Consider the following 20,015-nt stretch of genomic DNA (forward strand, 5'->3'; position numbering starts at 1 on the left):
TACTCTGAGTGTCCCTACAACTATGACTGCCAGCAACTGGGACTGGATGGTGGGGCATGCACTACCGATAATATTCCACTGTTCTGTTCATTCCTTCTGAAGCATCTGGCACTGGTGTCTATCAGATGATCCGATACTGGGCTAGATGGACCACTGGTCTGACCTAGTACACCAATTCTTGTCTACAATATAGAGAGTTTATTTGATCAAGAACTCCTAAACAGTAAGAGTTAGGACCACCAAATTTGGTATGCATTATACCAAATTTCTTTTATCATAACCTAGAGCAGCATTACCCAAAGTGTGGTCTACAGAGCCTGCATCCTCAGCACCCTCCTTTACGGCAGCGAGACTTGGACCTTGTACGCCCGCCAAGAAAAGAGGCTGAACATCTTCCACTTGCGCTGCCTCAGGCGCATTCTTGGAATATCGTGGAAGGGCAGAGTGTCCAACACTACCGTCCTTGAGCAAGCTGGAATCCCAACTATGCACACCCTCCTCAGGCAGCGGCGGCTCCGCTGGCTTAGCCACATCCACAGGATGAATGATGGAAGGATCCCAAAAGACATCCTCTAAGGCGAGCTAGCCTCTGGCAAAAGACCTCCCGGACGCCCCCAGCTGCGCTACAAAGACGTTTGCAAGACAGACCTCAGGGAAGTAGACATCAAGCCAGACAGCTGGGAGGAGCTGGCAGACGATTGCAGCAGATGGAGGCAGGAACTATACAAGGGCCTTCAGAAGGGTGAGTTGAGGATCAGACAGCTAGCAAAAGAGAAGTGAGCCCACAGAAAGCACAGCAAGGACCTGCCAGACACCCATTACATATGCAACAGATGCAGGAAGGACTGTCACTCTCGTGTGGGTCTTCACAGTCACAGCCGACACTGCAAATGAGGATGCCAAACAGAACTACGAAGGGCGCGTTCCATAGTCTACGTAGACTGAAGGATGCTACTATTACTAGGTCTGCAGCCCAGTACTGATCCCCCCCCCAAAAAATACTGGTCCTTTAAAAAGTACACAAAATTATCACTACGTACTATTATTCTTGTGAATAAATAATAAACAGTGAAAAATTATTCATTTTTCTTTTTCTTTTTTTATATGCACTTATATTTTTGGGCTGCAAAAAAAAAAGTACGGTGGAAAAAAAACAACTACGGGTCCCAACTATATAAAGTTTGGGGAACCCTGACCTAGAGGAATGTAAGGGTTTGGTTGTGCCAGGAAAATGTGATGTGCCTAGATTGTGATTGTTTCTCATAAAACCAAACAGAAAAAAAACAGAATCACCAAATCAAGTATAGTCATCAAAACTGACATAACTAAGCCAATGTTGAATGACACTGACCCAAGATGAGCTACAGCGGTCTGAAATCTGTGACCCCAGAGCCACATGCAGCTCTTTAAGGACTTCTTTGTGGCTCCCGCCACAAAAATTGCAAAAAGAAAAAACATGCTTCTGATTATTTTCAATAAACCGTGAACATCTAAAAGCCCTACAATGAACAACTCATATCTAAAGTGCAAAGACTGTGTGATCTAGAAACAGTAGATGACTCCCCCTTTAATATGTGCAGTCCATTGTGAGATATGATACTGTATCTGTGTTTTTATCATGTTGCTAATATAGTCTTGATTGGGAAAAGAAGCTTGTGCATTCCTGCTTTGAAGGGCAACATGCATTTGAGACAAGAAAACTGAAATTAAATAAGAAGGAAAAATTGGTATAATTAAAGTCGGGTTGGAACAGAAAAGAGAAAAAAGAGGAAAATCAAAGATGAAAACAGAATTTCAAAACTGAATGGACCCAATCCTTCGCATTTATATCTGGCTTGGCTGGGGTCCCTTTATGTTTCATTTACAATGAGAAATCACCAACAACAAAAAATGCAACCGATAGAGGCATTTTCTAAAAAACACACTACAGTATCCAGCTAGAGATGCCAGAAAAAAAAAGATATGGAGGAGCTGCTACATGAAGCAGAGCACAAAAAACATTCATTAAATAGGTGAAGTAACTGTGGCTAATTCTGTGGCAAATCAAGAGATTGTGAAAGGAGGAAAGCTGTTGACGGATGGTGAATATATAAAAGAGTGGTTTATCAAAGTATCAGAGCAGCTGTACAATAATTTCAAAACCAAAAATGATATTGTTCCAAAAATTAGAGATCTGTCATTGTCTGCAAAGATGGTGAGGTATAGAATTACAGATTAAGGACATTAATACAGTCTCGGGCATCTTCTCTCTTGCTTGTGATCAGTTGAGGTATATGAATACTGAAGGACCCCAAGAGGAGCTTATTAAGTTACCTCCACTCAAAGGCCAACCATGGGAAAAATATTCTTTTCAGGTGTTATTAACTGACTAAAAATGAAAGAAATAAACAAGAGCCACATAATCTCAGTCACGACTGCTGGGGCACCAAATACGAAAGGGGAACACCAGGGGCTTGTTTCTCTGTTTCATAAAACAATGATCATAATGTGATATTTTTTAACTACATAATTCATCAAGAAGTACTCTGGGCACAAACATTTCCACCTACGATCACAGAAGTGATGACCCTGATTATTATGCAGATCATTAACAAAATAATGGCAAAATACTTGAACCACCAGCAGTTCTGCACACTTCTTGAAGAGGTCAACTGTCAATACTCCAAACTTCCACAGCACAACAAGGTACGGTGACTTTCCAGGGGAAATGTGGTTGAGCATTTTACAGCCTGTCTGGAAGAAGTGAAGGTTTTCATGCACGGAAAGGGCTGTGAATATGCACAGCTGACTGATCCTATGTGGCTACAGAAATTTCACTTCACGGTGGCTATCAATTCACATTTAAATGGCCTTAACAGAAAGCTACAATGAAAGGGAAACACAGCTCTCTAGCTTTCAGAAGAGGTGCTATCTTTTGAGTGAAAACTAATAGTGTTTGTGAGAGACACTGAAACAGGTTCACTGGCTCATTTCCTATCACTGAAGCAATTCAAATAGGCAACAAAGTATGGGCTTAACATTGCGAACCTGAAAAATGTGATACTGAAAATGCAAGAACCCTTTGCGGGCGATTTCAGGAATTTAGAAAGGAAAAGGCAACTGTGTCATTTGTGTTGAAACGCCTTGAAGCTGACACCTCTGCACTCAACTTTTCAACATTTACAGGAGTGGACTGAGCAGAACTGGAACTGACAAGGACAAGGACATGTGGACTTCTAAATTCAGAGGACTGGTGACTGAACTTGAAGATCTAGAAAGGTGGAAATCTATCCTGGCACTTCAACACAGATGGACTGAAATGCTTGATCTTACAAAGCAAGACCAAATTGCGTCTAAAGTTTGGAATTCTTTACTGGATGCCTATAGTAACATGAAGTTACTTTGCATTTGCATTTGGTATCCTGTCCATCTTTGGATCTACTCACCTCTGCAAGCATTTTCGAATATGAATTACATAAAAAACAAACTGGGAAGCCAACTGAATTATGAAAGTCTACAGTTCTGCTTGAAAATGAAAACGACAGCCTACTCTCCAAACACTAAACTCCTCTCCAGAGAAACTCAGCAGTAGAAATCGCACTAAAATATTCGTAAGCTGAAAACTTTATTAGTATATTTATTATTTTTGAAAATATCAGTAAGTTAAAAACTTTGAGTATACTTAAGGTGATAAAAATAATTAAATGCCCCATTTCATTGATATAAAGTCACATTAACAATGTTTTAGTTTGAAGCAACAAAATTGTCATCTCTGTATGGTTGTATCTGACAGGCAGAAGGAAATGACATCTAGCATCCACCAAAGAGAGAGGCTTGGGTGTGAGAGTCAGGAAGATAGTGGTACAAACATACACATGTAATGTGTGAGGAAACAGAATACGTAGAGAGTTTGTGTACGTTCTGCAGTAAACATGTAAAGCATTACAAATCATTGTCTGTGCTCTTCTTAAAATAGGGGTTACAAAAAGTATGTTTTGACATTATTTATTAAGGACCGTCTTGTATTTACGTACATTGCAGCTCTTGAATTATTGAATTTTGTATCAAATTTGGAAAAAATGGCTCTTCTTGCCATTTTGGTTGCCAACCTCTGAGCTAGAAAAATAGGATAAACCTGGAATATGATTTTTTTCTCAAACTTTACAGAAAAGAGCTACAATGGAAACATTCACAATAGTGCTCTGTTTTGACTCAGCTAAATCAATACCTAAGGTTTGAAAATTAGAAGAAAACGTGATTGGAAACTAAATTAACTATAGATCTTTTTTCTCAAACCGTAGAAAATGAGAAAAGTTTATAAGGTTCCAGAAAAAAAAATACACTTGATGGAATTCCCATTTTAAACAATTACTAAAAAAAATTACTAAAAAATGAAAAAAATAGCACTACCTTTTTAAAAGAAATCTGAAATAAAAATTAGCTTAATAAAAATAACTGTATTTTTGGAAAATATAATAATTTAAATAATGCATGTACATTTTTGTTATATTTTACAAAAAAGGTAAATTAATTTAGTTAAAGACCCAAGCAATACCAGGTAAAACTGCTAGTGTTCTTATAAATGAATCACCAGAAGTTTATTTTCAGCTCTGGTGGCAGAGAATTAGGGAGCTGAGGGGATAGTCCTATAACATCATCATGGTTCATGTGATGAAGTAGACAAACCTGCTGCACCAATACTGGTGAAAGCAAGAATTCTGCTGGAAAATTGGTAATATAGAAGAAATATACATTTTAAGGGATGGATCTTGAAGGGAAGGTGCGGCAAAAGTGGAGTGACTAAAAACCAGGCTTTTTTTACATCTGCTTTAAGGCTCTAGGAGTGCAAGTATCCTCTAAAGATTTGCTTTTAGTACTTGGTACAAGCTGACCAGCAACGGGTCCTTCATAAAGATCAGTGGAATACTGTTTTGGAGAAATGGGTGTTCCAGCATTGAATCTGTATCACTGTTAGGGTTGGAGAACAGGTCCAGAGAAGGGATTGGGAGAGTGTGGCAGTTTAGAGTGCTGGCAACAAGAATTTTATGGAGAAGAATGATACAGACATACTGCTTTGTAATGGAAGTATAGAGGCTTGGTCTACCCTATGGAGTTAAGCTGACTGCAAACACACAATTCTAGCTATGGCAACTGCATAGCTAGAATTGACTTATCTGGTCACGCACACACAGAGAGGTCAACAGGAGAATATATTGAGGAGTACGAGGTCGACTGCCAACCCCAGAGAGTTCGTTTTTGTGCATCTCTACTAGGTACAAAAAAACCAAACTCCAGAACATTGATCCTGCTCAGGTCAATCTTCCTGGTAGTGTAGACATATCCACAGCAGTTTCATTGCAAAGGACAGAAGTAAGCAGATACTTCATCAGAGGTTTCACCTACATGAAATGATCTGGGACTGACAAGATTATATGTACCATCATCATTAGCTTACAGAAGTCCTCTCTCCTACATCTCAACTGAGAACAGCCTAGTCCTTTTTCCTCCCCAGCACATTCCCATTTATGACACCTGGATATACTCAGTTCTCACAAAACCTAAAAAAACCTGAAGGTGACAGATTCAGTATGAGACTATATCTGAAGCTCTGCTTTTAATTCAGCATGTGATCTAGAAATCTGGTACCATTTTGCACTTCAGAATTGATCATGTTTTATAATTTAAACATGCAAAAGAAATGCAAAGTTAGGTTCCATGAAACTCTTCAGTACTTTTTATGTTAAAATGTTCCCAATTAATATTAAGTCGCTAAAGGTAAGTGTATTACAAAACCCAGTTTTTAGTGTTACAAGTTCCCAGGGAAAAAATCCTTAGTACAGGCACCCTATTACTTCTGTGCATTCCATAGGACAGGGGTGGAGAACCTGTCTCAGGTCTGGGGCCACTAACCCATAGACAAATCATTTGGGGGTCAAAGAACTGAAAAGCCAAAAAAAAAAACAAACACGACCCACAACCACCCACACACCTTACTGATGTGATCCCCAACTGAAAGGACAACCAAAAAGGAGACACTCCGCTCATTCTCCCTGCAAAACAGGCCCAGAGCCTAGCGGGTCTGGGATAGTATATTCTGTGGGCCCCTCTAGGCTCTGGGGCTGGTGTGTAAGTGGAATAAAGGGTTTAACATGGGAGGGGACTAACAGGAAGTGGGCTTGGAGTGTGGGATCTGGGTGAAAGAGAAAGAGAGCGCAGGAGCAGGTTCTGGGTGGATATCTGGGAGGAATCAGCTGGGGGTGGAGACCTGACCAGGAGGGTGTACAGGAGCAGGCTAGCAACGTGGGGTCTGAGTGTGAGGAAGGGTGAAGACAGATTTGTGGTGTCGGTTGTGCCAGGGAGGGGTCAGGGTAGAAGTCTGAGTGGGAGGGGTGTGCGGACCTCGAACTAACTGTGTGAGGCTCCTTCTCATTGAGCTGGCCATCCACCATTACCTGGTCAGCCACCTTGCCCACTGCTGCCCTCCAACTCCTCATGTGGGCTGCTCCCCCCCACCCCCAACAGAATCCTGGAGCTCCTCCATCTGGGATCATGTCAGCACCCACAGGAAACCTACAGCACCTCTAAAGCCACCTCAGCAGCTGTGACTGGTGGGAACAGCTGGTACTGGGGGACTGGGACAATGCTCGATAGCTACAGAATTTCCAAATGAGCAAGCAGATGTTTCCGGACCTCTGTCACTGGCTCACCCCCACCCTGAGACACCAGGATGGTGGGGTGAATTTGAAATATGGTATTAAATGGATTTCATTTTGTTTCCAATATGTATTCTGGCTTAAGGAAGACTCCATCTTGGTTTTCACTTTCAATATGGAGCCTGTAACAGCAACAAAGGGTCCTGTGGCACCTTACAGACTAATGGAAAAGTTTTGAGCATGAGTTTTCATGAGCAAAGACTCCCTTCATCAGATGCTGGTCACGCTGATCCGATGAAGCGATTCTTTGCTCACGAAAGCTCATGCTCAAAACTTTTCCGTTAGTCTATAAGGTGCCACAGGCCCCTTCATTGCTGTTACAGATCCAGACTAACATGGCTACCCCTCTGATACTTGAATATGGAGCCTGTGTCAGTTCCCATTTTGAAAGATGGCTGCCAAGGCTGACTCATCGCCTCCCCTCGGAAAATGGCAGGAAACTACAGGCAGGAAAGAATTGGGTCTCTTGACCAGAATCTTCCCGGAGACAAGAGCCTATAAAAGGGAGTGGAGCAATCACCTCAGGGCGCGCTCTCTCCCTCTCTCTAGCGTCTCCTATCAGCATTGGTGGTAAAAGGAAAGGAGCCTTTCAGACAGGGGATTCAGAGATTACTGGTGGCTAGGACACATGGGTACACTGTCAGGCTTCACAGACCAGTTTTAACCTGGTGGCTAGGGCAGCACTCATACCATGTGAGGTCTTGCAGGCCAGTGTAACCTTTTATTAATTTTAGTTAAAGGGTGTTAAAAATCTCTTAGTGGGGGTTTTTGACATCCCCGTCCTCGGGGTGTATTGCAAGGTCTCCTCCTATGTGTGGCCATGCTTATTGCAGGCAAATCGTGAAGTTTTTACCTCAAAAATGTTATTAGAAATGGGTTTACTTTTCAAACCACAACATGTCCGTTCACTTACATTGAGGGAATGACCGTTGGAGCCCCCTAACGGGCAGTTACAATCTAGTTTTACCAGTATATTAATGTTAATACAGTACAAGCTTACCTGTAGAATCATGGATGAACTTCTATATCTACAAATACAACTGGAACAGTCAGAAGTCCAGCGGACCACAGGACTGAACTCCTCAGTCTGGTCCGCTCAGAACTCTGAGCCTCATAAATATTAATGAGGGGGCTCTATAAAAGGTGGCCCGTAGGAAGGTCAGGGCCACCCTCTCTTTTTTTTGGATCCAGGCGCAGAGAGGGCAGACAGAGGAGACAGAAAGAGGCGCTGAAGTCACAGAAGAAAAAAGAGAGCTGAACTTGCACTCGGCGGTGTCGAGCAAGCCTCCATTGCCCCTAGCTGAAAATCACTAAGGTGTGTGACATCGAGCTCTGTCTCCGCCCGCCTCATTCAAAGAGCTGACACTTGGCAGTGTCGAGCTTTGTCTCCACTTGCCACTGAAAGATCACGGCAAAGGACCTCAGGACCTGGAAGCGACTTTCAGTGGGTGGCTCCTGCCCCCATTGGCTAGTGGTCGAACTGGCCCCTCTTCAGGGGGTACTGCGCCCTAGCCAGCATGCAGGGCGGTAGAGCCCCCCCCCCCCGCAGCTGTTAACAGCACAGGAGCTGGTCCCCACAGCAAAAGAATTGCGGCCAAGTCCCCTGTATATCCTTTAATTTGTGTCCGGTTACTGACTCTGAACACTTGACAAGAGGCAAAGACTTAATTTCCTTAACAACAGTACTAATAAGCAAACTGTAAAAACCTTATGGTTAGACATAAGCAAAGTTTTGTAAATAATATTAGTATTAGTGTAGGGTAGGATTAAGCATAGGATTAAGGATAGATAGATTAAATAGATAGTTATTTAGTTAGAAGCTTAGGTATAAGTTAGGATAGTTACAAAGAAGGAATTATTTGCTTAGTATTGTTTATCTCACACTACTCAGATAAAAATATAGTATTGTTAAAGCAGTTAGTTAAAACAGATAGGGTGCTACAGAAAAGAATATATATTGGCAGCTTCAGGTGGGAGTAGCACCCCACCCGAGCTAATTATTGTTGTTATTAAAATAATAAGGTTCAAAGGTAGCACGGCCTTGAATTTATCTGACTAGACCTTTTGGAAGTAGCAACTTCAAAAGTTAGTCAAATGTAACAAAAAGGGAAGCAAAAGATGCGCTACTCTCTCATATAGAAACAAATCTTGAGTGCCAATACTTCAAGCCATGTTCAGCAAGCTTCATGTACGCTACGTAAGTAACTAACTGTGAATTATATGTAACCATGTCTGGGAACGTGATACACTAACTGATAATAGTAATAGTAAGGAAGAAAATAAGCCTAGGGTTAAAGGATATGGGCAACTGAGCAAATAAACTCTATTTTGTTTTGACTAGTCTGCCTGTTTTGTTCTCACTTGCTCTCAGGTATAGTGCAAGTGTGTTGAGTCGTAAGTTTCACTTGACGCTCTCTCTACATATTTCACCTGTACAGGAGCAGGCACCTGTGTATACTCCTAAATTAGACATTATTTGTTTTTTAACTACACACGCACATTTTATTTGGTCCAACTGGCCATATGCTTTAGTCTTTTACCAAAAAGATTTTGTATAAAGGGGAACTGTACATGACAGCAGCACAGATCACCAGGCCATTATTAGCACCAGGATCTGATCCTCTCGAGGGGCTCGTGAGGTAACGGGACTTGGGAGGTGGAGCACGGTGAGTGGGACCGGCTCTTGCATGCGACAAGGGGCAGTGAGGAAATGAGTCAGTCATACATGCACGCATACTTACCATTTCTTGCAGGACTACATGTCAAGAAGAGAAGAAGGGAAAAAAGATGAGAGCAGCAGACAATTTCCACCAGTTCTGAGTCATGATGTTCCTGACTGCCACCCCTGTTCCTTTTTCCTCCTGTCACCAGACCTGTCTGATTTTCCACCAGACTTCAGGACTGCGGTATGGAGTGAGGCAGAGGAGACGGACAATACTCACCAGAGTTCAGTTTTATATTAGTTGACAATCGGAATCTTAATTGGTTTATTGTTCTTGTTTTAGTTAACTTCTTCATTGTTTGTTCACTTTTAGTTTGTGTCATGTTAATGCATGGTGACTAGACACAGCAAGGGGTCATACTTGTATTTTGGACAGGATCTTTTCTGCCCTCACTGTCAGGGAACAAGGACACTTGCATGAGGCCTGCCCTACTCCTTGAAAAAAAGGTGGCGATCTCCATATGGAAGCTGGCCACCCCTGACAGCTATCAGTCCATGGGGCACCAGTTTGATGGGGGCGAGGCCACTGTCGGGGCTGTCATAAGTGAGGTAAGGCATGCTAGGGTCATGTACTCAGCACTGGGAGGGGTGAGGCAAATCCTGGGCAAGGGGGACCCTTGGCAGCTAGAGGCATGGATGGTGGGAGCAGGGGGCCAGGAGAAGGGGGCAGGGGGCAAGGCAGGGCCAGAGAGCCAGGCAGGGTTGGGGGAAAGGGCAGGGGACATGTCCTGGACACACCCCATCACACCCTCAGACCACATGCTCGCCCGCCCTCCCTCCCATGCAGGTTGTGTGCACCATCAATATGATGCTGTTGTACAGGGTCATCCACATGGGGGATGTGGACACAGCCATTGTGGGATTTGCAGCACTCAGCTTCCCAAACTACTTCAATGCCTTAGACAAGGTGCACATCCCCATCTGTACCCCAGACCCACAACACCAGAATATACAGCAATAGGAAAGGCTACCACGCAGTAGTGCTCCAGGCACTGGTGGACAGCAAGGGCCATTTCAAGGACATTTATGTGGGCTGGGTGGGATGGACACAGCACACCCATGTGTTCCATAATTCCAGGCTCTGCTGCTACATGGTGGCTAAGACATGTCTCCCGGCAGGAGATCCAGGTTGGGTATGTGATCATACCCCTCTGCATTGTGAGAGATGCCACCTACCCCTGCTGCCCTGGCTAATGCAGCCCTGCATTGGCCACCCCAACCCCACCAGGAGACATTTAACACTTTCCTCAACCAGGCCTGAAATGTGGTGGAGCATGCCTTTGGGAATCTGAAGGGCCAGTAGCGGTGCCTCGTCACATGCCTAGAGATTGGGACAGAGAATATGCCCCAGGTGGTGAGTGCCTGCTGCAGCCTGCACAACATTGTGGAGGACAAGGGGTGAGGTATTTCCCTGCCTGGGGGGTGGCAGAGTACAGCCCCCACCTCAAACAGCCAGTTCCCCCCACCCCAAGCCTACAGGCCCAATGGGGGGGGGATCTGCATTCAGGGGGCCCTTTGGGAGACCTTTGCATTGAGCAACAGTGACCACCATCCACAGTTCCCCCATCTGATCCACACACACACACCATACCTCTATCATGACCCCAGTCCACACACACATCCACACCCCAACAGCAGCATGGGGCACAGGGATGGTTCAAAAATAAAGATTTAAGCATTAATAAAAACCCATCTTATTTACAACTATGAAAAAGTAACTAGTGGGGAATGGGGTCAAATAATGTGCAACTGTGGCCTACACAGGGAGGCAGTGAAAAATGGAGGGGACCTGAACTGAGATTTAAGGGGGGGGTACCTAAATTAGGGTGGGGGGGAGAATTAATTAGTAGCATGGAGGGAGAGACTTCAAATGAGACAGGGTGGAGGTTCAGACCTTAACTGGAAGCACTCTTCCAAATACGAGGTGCGAGGAACACTTCAGAAACCTGCACCACTTTCCCGATTTTCTTTCGAAAGAGCATGTTAAAGGTGTAGACACTCCATGAGCTCTTTTAGAAGAGGGCTAGATATTTTGAAATTAATTGGCTAATATAGATATAGCCCAGAGGTTAGTTAGTAAGTGAAACAAGATAACCCCTCCTGCTCTTTTAAATGGCTATCCTGATTTTCCCCATAAGGCATGGGAGCAGGTGAAAAACATAATATGTTGATTCCTGAAAGCACTTTGCTATACAAACTATTTTTCAATTTGCATAATACTCCAACAGTTCAGAGAAACAATCCACTCAAGTTTGTTAGTTTCTCTTAAGGAAAAAAAAACCTAGTTAACATTTTTTAAAATACAATGCAAAGCGTAAGATAATCATGAAGATGTAGTAGAAGCACTTTTTAAATGGAAGTAATAAAAACTGTGATTACACAAACACCTATCACTATATAGGCTGTTCTGAGAAGGTCCCCCTAGGAGTTTGGCTGTGTCTACACTAGCTGCCTACTTCAAGGGAAACATGGTAAGTAGGGTGGTGGGAGATTATTAATGAAGTGCTGCGGTGCATATACAGCACTTCATTAAGCTAATTCTCCCCCACGGCAGCTTCAAAGTGCTGGCTCGCATGTAGCCATGGCTAATGCACCAGTACTCTCAAGCTGCCACAGGGGAGAATTAGCTTAATAAAGTGCTGCATATGCGCCACAGCACTTCATTAATAATCTCCCACTACTCTACTTACTATGCTCCCTTTGAAGTAGGGAGCTAGTGTAGACACAGCCTTTGAACAGCAAAATCCAGTAATTACACAAATGGACTTTATTTGCTCTACCTGCTACTTCAGCATTCATACTAATAAAGATGTGAGCTGCATTGCCTTCTAACTATAAAATTTGTTTTGTGGCAGAGAAAGAGTTAACCTATTACCCACAGTATTTTTTTTTGGAGGGGGGGAACCAGTTATCCAAATATTCTGCATTGTACAACGTCTACAAATAGTGCTTGTGATAGCCAGCAAGAGGAGCAATGCTCAAGGATCTGTTTTACTGAATCTCTCCTTGCAGATGTTTTGTAGTTTTTTTCCCCTCATCATCTTTTCTCTCCTTCTATCTGAAACCAAGATTTAAAGTATTTTCAATTCTTCTGTTAGTTGTCCAACAGCAAGTTTAGGAGTGATGTTCATGCTGCACAAGCACGAACTCACAAACAACGTGGCTATGTCTACCCTAGAGAGTTTTATAGACAAAACTGGTAAGTGTCTACACACAAAGTGTGTTTTGTTGAAAAGCTGTGTAGATGCTCCGGCAGGCCCTTTTCTTGACAGAGTGGACCAAAAGATGGATCCACTTTTCTGTGTAAACGCAATCTGTTGACAGGAGTTTTGTTGGAACATCTCTTCCAACAGTACCTTCTGTAGACAGATGCATCTAGTGTAGACATAGCCTGTGTGTTTCAAAGTTCTCTCAACTCTGGCTCACATACAAAGAATTGTCCGTCAAAGACGACCTTATGCAAAGAACTTGAGTTTGTAATATTGCATCAAAATACATAGAGACACATTCCAATATAACAGCTTCAACAGGTCATCTGGTTGTTAACCATTAACATTATTGCTGAGTGAAGGTATGACAAGTGTATTAACGACAGCGTCATTTTGGGCACAAATTGTTTTACCAAAGATTAAACAAATGCATGAAACTGTCAAGTTCTTCATCAACAGCTAGACAAATATTCTCTAAGCCATTGAGGCATCTGTATGGCACCAAAAGAGTCTAGGTTTGCCCCTAAGTAGAAATGGAAAACTGTGTTATCTAGCACATTTAAGCTACATCTACACTGGGATGCTACATCGAAATAGCTTATTTCGATGTAGCGAAATCGAAATAACCTATTTCGATGAATAGCGTCTACACATCCTCCAGGGCTGGTGCTGTCGACGTTCAAGTTTGATGTTGGACAGCATTACATTGAAGTAGGCGCTGCAGGGGAGCGTCTACACACCAAAGCGGCCCAAATCGAAATAAGGGTGCCAAGAACAGCTGCAGACAGGGTCACAGGGCGGACTAGCACTTCTGGGGCAACAGCAAGCCGCTCCCTTAAAGGGCCCCTCCCAGACACACACAGCCTGCACAGCACGCGGTCCACAGAGCCACAAGCACACATACCCCGTGTAAGCACCATGGACCCCCAGCAACAGCAGCCAGAGGTCCACACACCCAGCCCTGGAGGAGCAGTGGTTGCCCTGCTCAGTGCCATGCAGGAGGCAGCTGACCATCTTTTATTTGAGGAAGATGAGCTGTCCTCGGGGGATGAGGAAGCAGCCCCAGACCTTGCTGCCCTTCCAGCCCCGCCCCTCACCGCACACACCACCAGCTGTGGAGATACCCCATGAGCACGGACTGGTGGGAGCGGCTGGTGCTCGGTGAGTGGGACAATGACCGCTGGCTCCAGAACTTCCGAACGAGCCAACAGACATTCCTGGAGCTCTGCCAGTAGCTCACCCCTGCCTTACGGCACCAGGACACCCCCATGCGACGTGCCCTCACTGTTGAGAAACGGGTCGGCATCGCTGTCTGGAAGCCAGCCACTCCAGACAGCTACCAATCCGTAGGTCAGCAGTTCGGCGTGGGCAAGGCCACCATCAGGGCTGTCCTCATGGAGGTAAGAGGACCCGGGGGGAGCCCGGGGAGGGAAGGCCAGACACACCCCTCACCGGTGCTCTCTCATGTCCTTCCCCTGCAGGTCGCCTGCACAATCAATGCCCTGCTCCTCCACAGGCTCGTGCGGCTTAGGGACCCGGATGCTGCCATCACGGGGTTTGGCAGCCTGGGCTTCCCAAATTGCTTTGTGGCTCTGGATGGGACCCATATCAACATCCGTGCCCTGGAGCACAGCGGAGGACACTTCCTCAATAGGAAGGGATACCATTCCGTGGTCCTCCAGGCCTTGGTGGACAGTCGGGACTGCCTCTTGCACATTTATACTGGCTGGCCTGGCAGCACCCACGACACCCAGGTGTTCAGAAATTTGGGCCTGTGCCACCGGCTGGAGGCGGGGACCTACGTGCCCCAGCAGGAGATCCCTGTGGGGGACACCACCATGCCCCTCTGCCTCATCGCAGATGTGGTGTACCCCCTCCGGCCCTGGCTCATGCACCCTTACAAGGGCCATGTCACAGCCAGCCAGGAGCGGTTCAACACACGCTTGAACCATGCGCGCCAGGTGGTCAAGCGCACTTTCAGCCACCTCAAAGGGCGCTGGAGGTGTCTCCTCACCCGCCTGGATGCAGGCCTCACCAACATCCCCCAGGTTGTGGGCGGGTGCAGCGCACTCCACAGCCTGGTGGAGAGCAAGGGAAAGGCCTTCTTCCAGGGCAGGGCTGTGGAGGCTGGCAGGGCTGATGTCCAGCCACCCGCTGCCCCCAGTCGCCAGGTCGACCTTGAGGGCCCATTTTGACCAGGCTGCGGGGTGAACGCTGGCAGGGCCAGCTGGGGGTGAGCCACCCACTGCACCCCCCCGCCCCATCCTCCACAACACTCCCTGCCCCCACACCCACACCACAGAGAACCCGAGAGCACAACCCCCGCATTTCTGTGCAATAAAATGGATTTTTTTTTTTTTTTTTTTTTTTTAAAACAAAACCCTGCAACCTTGTATTATTACTATTAAAACAGAAGAAGAAGGAGGGAACTATGTACATGGGGGGGCAGATACAAAACAGGGGTAGAAGAAAAACTATTTACAAAGATGGGGGGAATAAATCCAAAGAAGGGGGCCCGAGGGGGCCTTGGGGGCAACGTCCTCAGCCACACACCCCTATGGTCCTGCACCTGGTGTTGGGGGGCGCGACCCGTCTCGGCCGGACGCACAGTCAAGGCTGCGGGGGGGTCAGGAGAACCGGCAGATAGGGCTGGGCGGAGTCTGGAGGCCCATGGTCCCCCTTGGTGGCAGGCCCCAGGATGGCCAACGGTGGAGGGACGGCAGGCAGAGCAGCGGGGGGTGGGGGGGGGAGGGCCCAAGTGCCGCACAATGGCATCAAATGTGCGCATGAAAGCCCCCCAAGCCTCCTGGCGCCAGGCCAGCGCTTGCTCCTGGAGGTCGAGGCGCTGGTCCTCCACCTGCAGGCACCGCTCGGACGCCTCCAGCTGACGCCGGAGGGGGGCGAGCAGCTGGGGGTCCGTGGACGCCCGCAGATGGCTTGCCCTGGGGCTGGTCCGTGCTCCGCCGAGGGGCGGGGCTGGTGGGATGACCCCGGTGGGCTCTCTGGGACCACAGACGGAGCACCGGTACTCTCTGGGCCCTCCGATGGTGCAGCTGCAGAACAGAACGGGGAAGAAGAGTGGAGACAGCCGTTAGCCTGGGCTCTGACCCGTGGCCCTTGTCCTCCCACCCCTCTGCTGCTGGTTCCCCATCCCCCAGAGATGCTGATGATGGGTGTCCAAACCCCCCCACCAGCCCGGGGGCCCTAGGTTTCGCTTCCCCGCATCCCCAGGGATGGGGCATGGCGCTGTCCTGGTGGGGGGCAGGGGCTGATGCACTCTTCTGAGGGACATGCCACTGCTGTCTTCGAGGCCATGGTCATCTGGGTGTGTGGGGGGCCCTGGTCATGTCTCTTGTCCCCACCCCTTAACCCCAGGGGTGTGCACCAGTGGGGTACATACCTGACGCTCCGCTCCCAAGGTCGGGGGACAGCCATGGGGCAGACACCCTGCTGGAGCTGCAGGAGGGGAGGGCAATCTGGAGCCCCCTGTCATTGGAGGCCCCCTCCTCCTCCTCCGGTGTCCCAGGGTGGGCTCCTGCAGGGGCCCCTGGGGTACAGGGGTGTCCCGGGGTGGGCTCCTGGGCGGGCCCCTGGGTGCAGGGGTGGCCTCCGGGGCAGACTTTGTCTCTGGGGCCTGCTGGGGCTCGTCGCCCGATGTGTCAAGGGTTGCCAGGGGGGAGGAGGTATACTAGGGGCCCAGGATGGCCCTGAGCTCCCTGTAAAAGGGGCAAGTGGCAGTGGCGGCCCCAGATCGGCTGGCCATGTCCCGGTCCCAGGAGTAACCCTGCCACAGCTCTTTTACCTTATTCCTGACATGGTCAGGAGTGCGGGCAGGGTGACCCCGGACAGTCAGGCCCTCGGCCAGCTGAGCGAACGCATCTGCGTTCCGCCTCTTGCTCCCCATTACCTGGAGCAGCACCTCCTCACCCCAGCAGGTCCCGGAACTCGGCCTCCGTCCAGGAGGGGCCCCGCTGCCTCTTCCCCCGCTGGCTGGCAGGCTGGGAGCCCTGGGTCCCCTTGGGGGGCGGTGCCCTGGGGGTGCTTGGGGGGGTTGGCTGGATGCCATGGGGTACAGGGTGCTGGCTTGGGGCTGCCGAGGGATATGCAGGCTGGACACGTGGCAGTGCTGCTGCCTGCACGAGCTCTCAGCTTCCTACACAGGAAATAAGGGGGCGGGGAGCTTTAAGGGGTTGCTGCACATGGCAACCATAGAGCTCAGGGGCTGGAGAGAGCATCTCTCAACCCCTCAGCTGATGGCTGCCATGGAGGACCCCACTATTTCGATGTTGCAGATCGTCTTCACGTGCCCTACTTCGACGTTCAACGTCGAAGTAGGGCGCTACTCCCATCTCCTCATGAGGACAGCGACTTCGACGTCTCACTGCCTTACGTCAATTTTAACTTCGAAATAGCGCTTGGCGCATGTAGACGCAGCAGGTGCTATTTTGAAGTTGACACGGCTACTTCGAAATAGCCGGCTAGTGTAGACGCGTCTCTAGTGATACATCGGCAGTTGTAAATAGTTCCAAACAGCTATTTTCTTCTTATCTTATTGTTTTTGTACTTTACAACTGTTTCAGTTATTTTTCCTCTATGGGGCAGGTTGCCACTCAGTAAGTTCATCACATATTGAAGGAGCTTAAATTTTACTGAAATTGTAGACATTTTTCTTTATCATCATCATCATCATCAACTGGACTATTTCATGTAATAGAGACAACTACATTCTATTTTAATACTTTAGAAATGGATTTGGCAGAAATATTTCTTACTTTGGAATCAGCTTTTTTGTTTTAACCAAGATTGCTTTAAAGTCTGCCATGCTCATCCACTGTACTCACCTATGATAACCACTGACTGTTCAGTGTGAGAACTAAGCCAATCAAAAGACTGAAATTAAATGGCATGTTCTCCCCTGAAACAGTACAATAGAAAGAAAGGTTACTCACCGTAGTAACGGTGGTTCTTCGAGATGTGTCCCCATGGGTGCTCCACATTAGGTGTCGGGCTCGCCCGGCGCCGCAGATCGGATCTTCCAAGCAGTTTCTGCCGGACCGCGCATGCGCCGGTGCGCGCCGCTCCCCCGCGCGCTCCCGGCCATGTGCGCGATCCGGTCCCCGCCAGTTCCTTGACCAACCGCCTCGGATGCTCCTGCAAAACACTAAACAGAGATCCGAAGCGGGGACGATGGGCGGGTAGTGGAGCACCCACGGGGACACATCTCGAAGAACCACCGTTACTACGGTGAGTAACCTTTCTTTCTTCTTTGAGTGTCCCCGTGGGTGCTCCACATTAGGTGACTACCCAGCAGTAACCCAAGATAGGAGGTGGGTAATCGGATTATGTGCAGCTTGTCCCCGAGAGGACCGCTGCCAAGAGACGGGTATCCTCTTGGAATACCCTGTGAAGGGCGTAATGTTTGGCGAAGGTGTCACAGGATGACCAGGTCGCCACTCTGCAAATGTCTTTTAGCGCAACGCCCTTGAAAAAGGGCTGTTGATGCTGCCACCGCCCTAGTGGAATGAGCCCTGGGCGTGGCCAGTAAAGGAGTCTTTTTGAGTTTGTAGCACATTTTTATGCAAGATACGATGTGCTTAGAGATTCTCTGCGAAGAGAGACATTCTCCTTTTGATTTGGGAGCGATAGAGACTAGGAGCCTATCCGTTCTCCGGAAGGACTTGGTCCTGTCCATATAGAAAGCTAGCGCCTGCTCACGTCCAGGAGGTGTAGGCGCACCTCTTTGTTAGAGTTATGAGGCTTTGGATAAACAAGGGTAAACAATAGGTTCGTTGGTATGAAACTCAGAAAGAAACTTTAGGAACAAAGGCTGGATGCAGCCGTATGGTTACCGCCTCCTTGGAAAAACAGCGCAGGGCGGCGTTGCCATAACTGCCTCAAGCTCGCTCACCCTGCGAGCTGACGTGATTGCGAGAAGAAAGGTCGTCTTCATCATAAGGAGGCGGAGGGAAACCGTGGCCAAAGGCTCAAACGGTGGTCCCCTTTTCGCATTAAGCACCAGGTCCGAGTTCCACAGAGGTGGAAGCGGTTTCTGAGGGGGGGTATAGGCTTACCAGCCCTTTGAAGAACCTGGTAACCATGGGATGGGCGAACACCGTGTGCCCTTCCTCTTCGTGTCTGAACACCAAAATGGCGGCCAGGTGGACCTGAAACGAGGATAGCGAGAGTCCTCCTCTCTTGAGGTCCAGTAAATACTCTAATATCACAGCCATAGGCACCGAAAGGGGGCTAGCTGTTTGGTAGAACACCATGCCGTAAAGCGAGTCCATTTCTGCTTGAAGGTCTTCCTGGTGGAAGTCCTCCTGCTACTTTCTAGGACTTGCTGCACTTCCTCCGTACATGTGCTCTCTAGGGAGCTGAGCCATGGATTAACCACGTTTGTAGTCGCAGGCTTTGGGGGTGCGGATGCACTATGGACCCCTGGGCTTGCGTGAGCAGATCCCGCGCCACCGGAGGGGACATCGGTGGCCGGTCCGACATGCGCAGGAATAGGGGGAACCATTGCTGTCGATCCCACGTTGGGACTATCGGGATCATTCAGGTTCCTTCCCTCCTGGCTTTCTGCAACACTTTGTGGATGAGCACTGTGGGAGGGAAAGCGTAAAGCAGGGGGCCCCTCCATGAGATCGCGAAGGCATCCCTCAGGGACCCCCATCCCAGTCCTGCCCTGGAGCAGAATCGTGGGCACTTCTTGTTGTGCTGAGTAGCAAACAGGGTCTATCTGGGGAAAAACCCCATGCGTGGAAAAATCGGTTGCAGCAGATCGGGACGGATCTGCCACTCGTGCGTGAGTGCGAAACGCCTGCTCAGCTGGTCTGCCTTCACATTGCAAGTGCCTGGTAAGTACGAGGCTTTCAAGGTTACATTGTTGGCGATGCAGCAGTTCCACAACCGGACTGCTTCTACACATAAGGCACGGGACCGAGCTCCTCCTTGCCGATTTATATAAAACATGGTGGAGGTATCGTCTGTACTGATCCCGACTACCTTGCCTTTCAGTTGGTCTCGAAAGTGTCTGCAGGCGTTGAACACTGCTTTGAGCTCCAGTATATTTGTGTGCAGTGACTGCTCCATAGAGGACCACAGCCCTTGTGTCACCTCTTCGCCCATGTGTGCTCCCCACCCTATGAGGGGGGCATCTGTAGTAAGAAAAACCAATACGTGTGGTTGGTGGAAGGGTACCCTTGTTAGCAGGTTCTCGGGGTTTACCCACCATTGCAGGGATTTGCGCACCTCCGTTGTGGGCGACGCCATCCTGTGAACAGTGTGTGCTGCCGGTTTGTATACACTCGCCAGCCAATGCTGCGCATGTGTAACCTGGCGTTCTGTTCTACGAAACGTTGCTGCTGCCATGTGGCCCAGCGGCTGTAAGCA

The 20,015-nt window shown here is 48.0% G+C and overlaps 1 protein-coding gene across 3 annotated transcripts in view; it reads right to left on the reverse strand.

The window, feature by feature from the left end:
* Window positions 1-20,015, reverse strand: part of SP4 (Sp4 transcription factor) — a 70,914-nt gene that overhangs the window by 18,938 nt on the left and 31,961 nt on the right. Inside the window, exon 4 of one of the 3 annotated variants that reach the window (XM_074984648.1) lies at window positions 15,076-15,676. The exons of the other annotated variants lie outside the window; for them this stretch is intronic. Coding sequence (XP_074840749.1) covers window positions 15,234-15,676 — 443 coding nt within the window. The 3' untranslated portion in view covers window positions 15,076-15,233. Of the gene's footprint in view, window positions 1-15,075; window positions 15,677-20,015 lie in introns of those variants that run through there. 3 annotated transcript variants of the gene reach the window in all.

Source organism: Carettochelys insculpta, chromosome 2 (genome assembly GCF_033958435.1).
Source record: "Carettochelys insculpta isolate YL-2023 chromosome 2, ASM3395843v1, whole genome shotgun sequence".
NCBI classification, from domain to species: Eukaryota; Metazoa; Chordata; order Testudines; family Carettochelyidae; genus Carettochelys; species Carettochelys insculpta.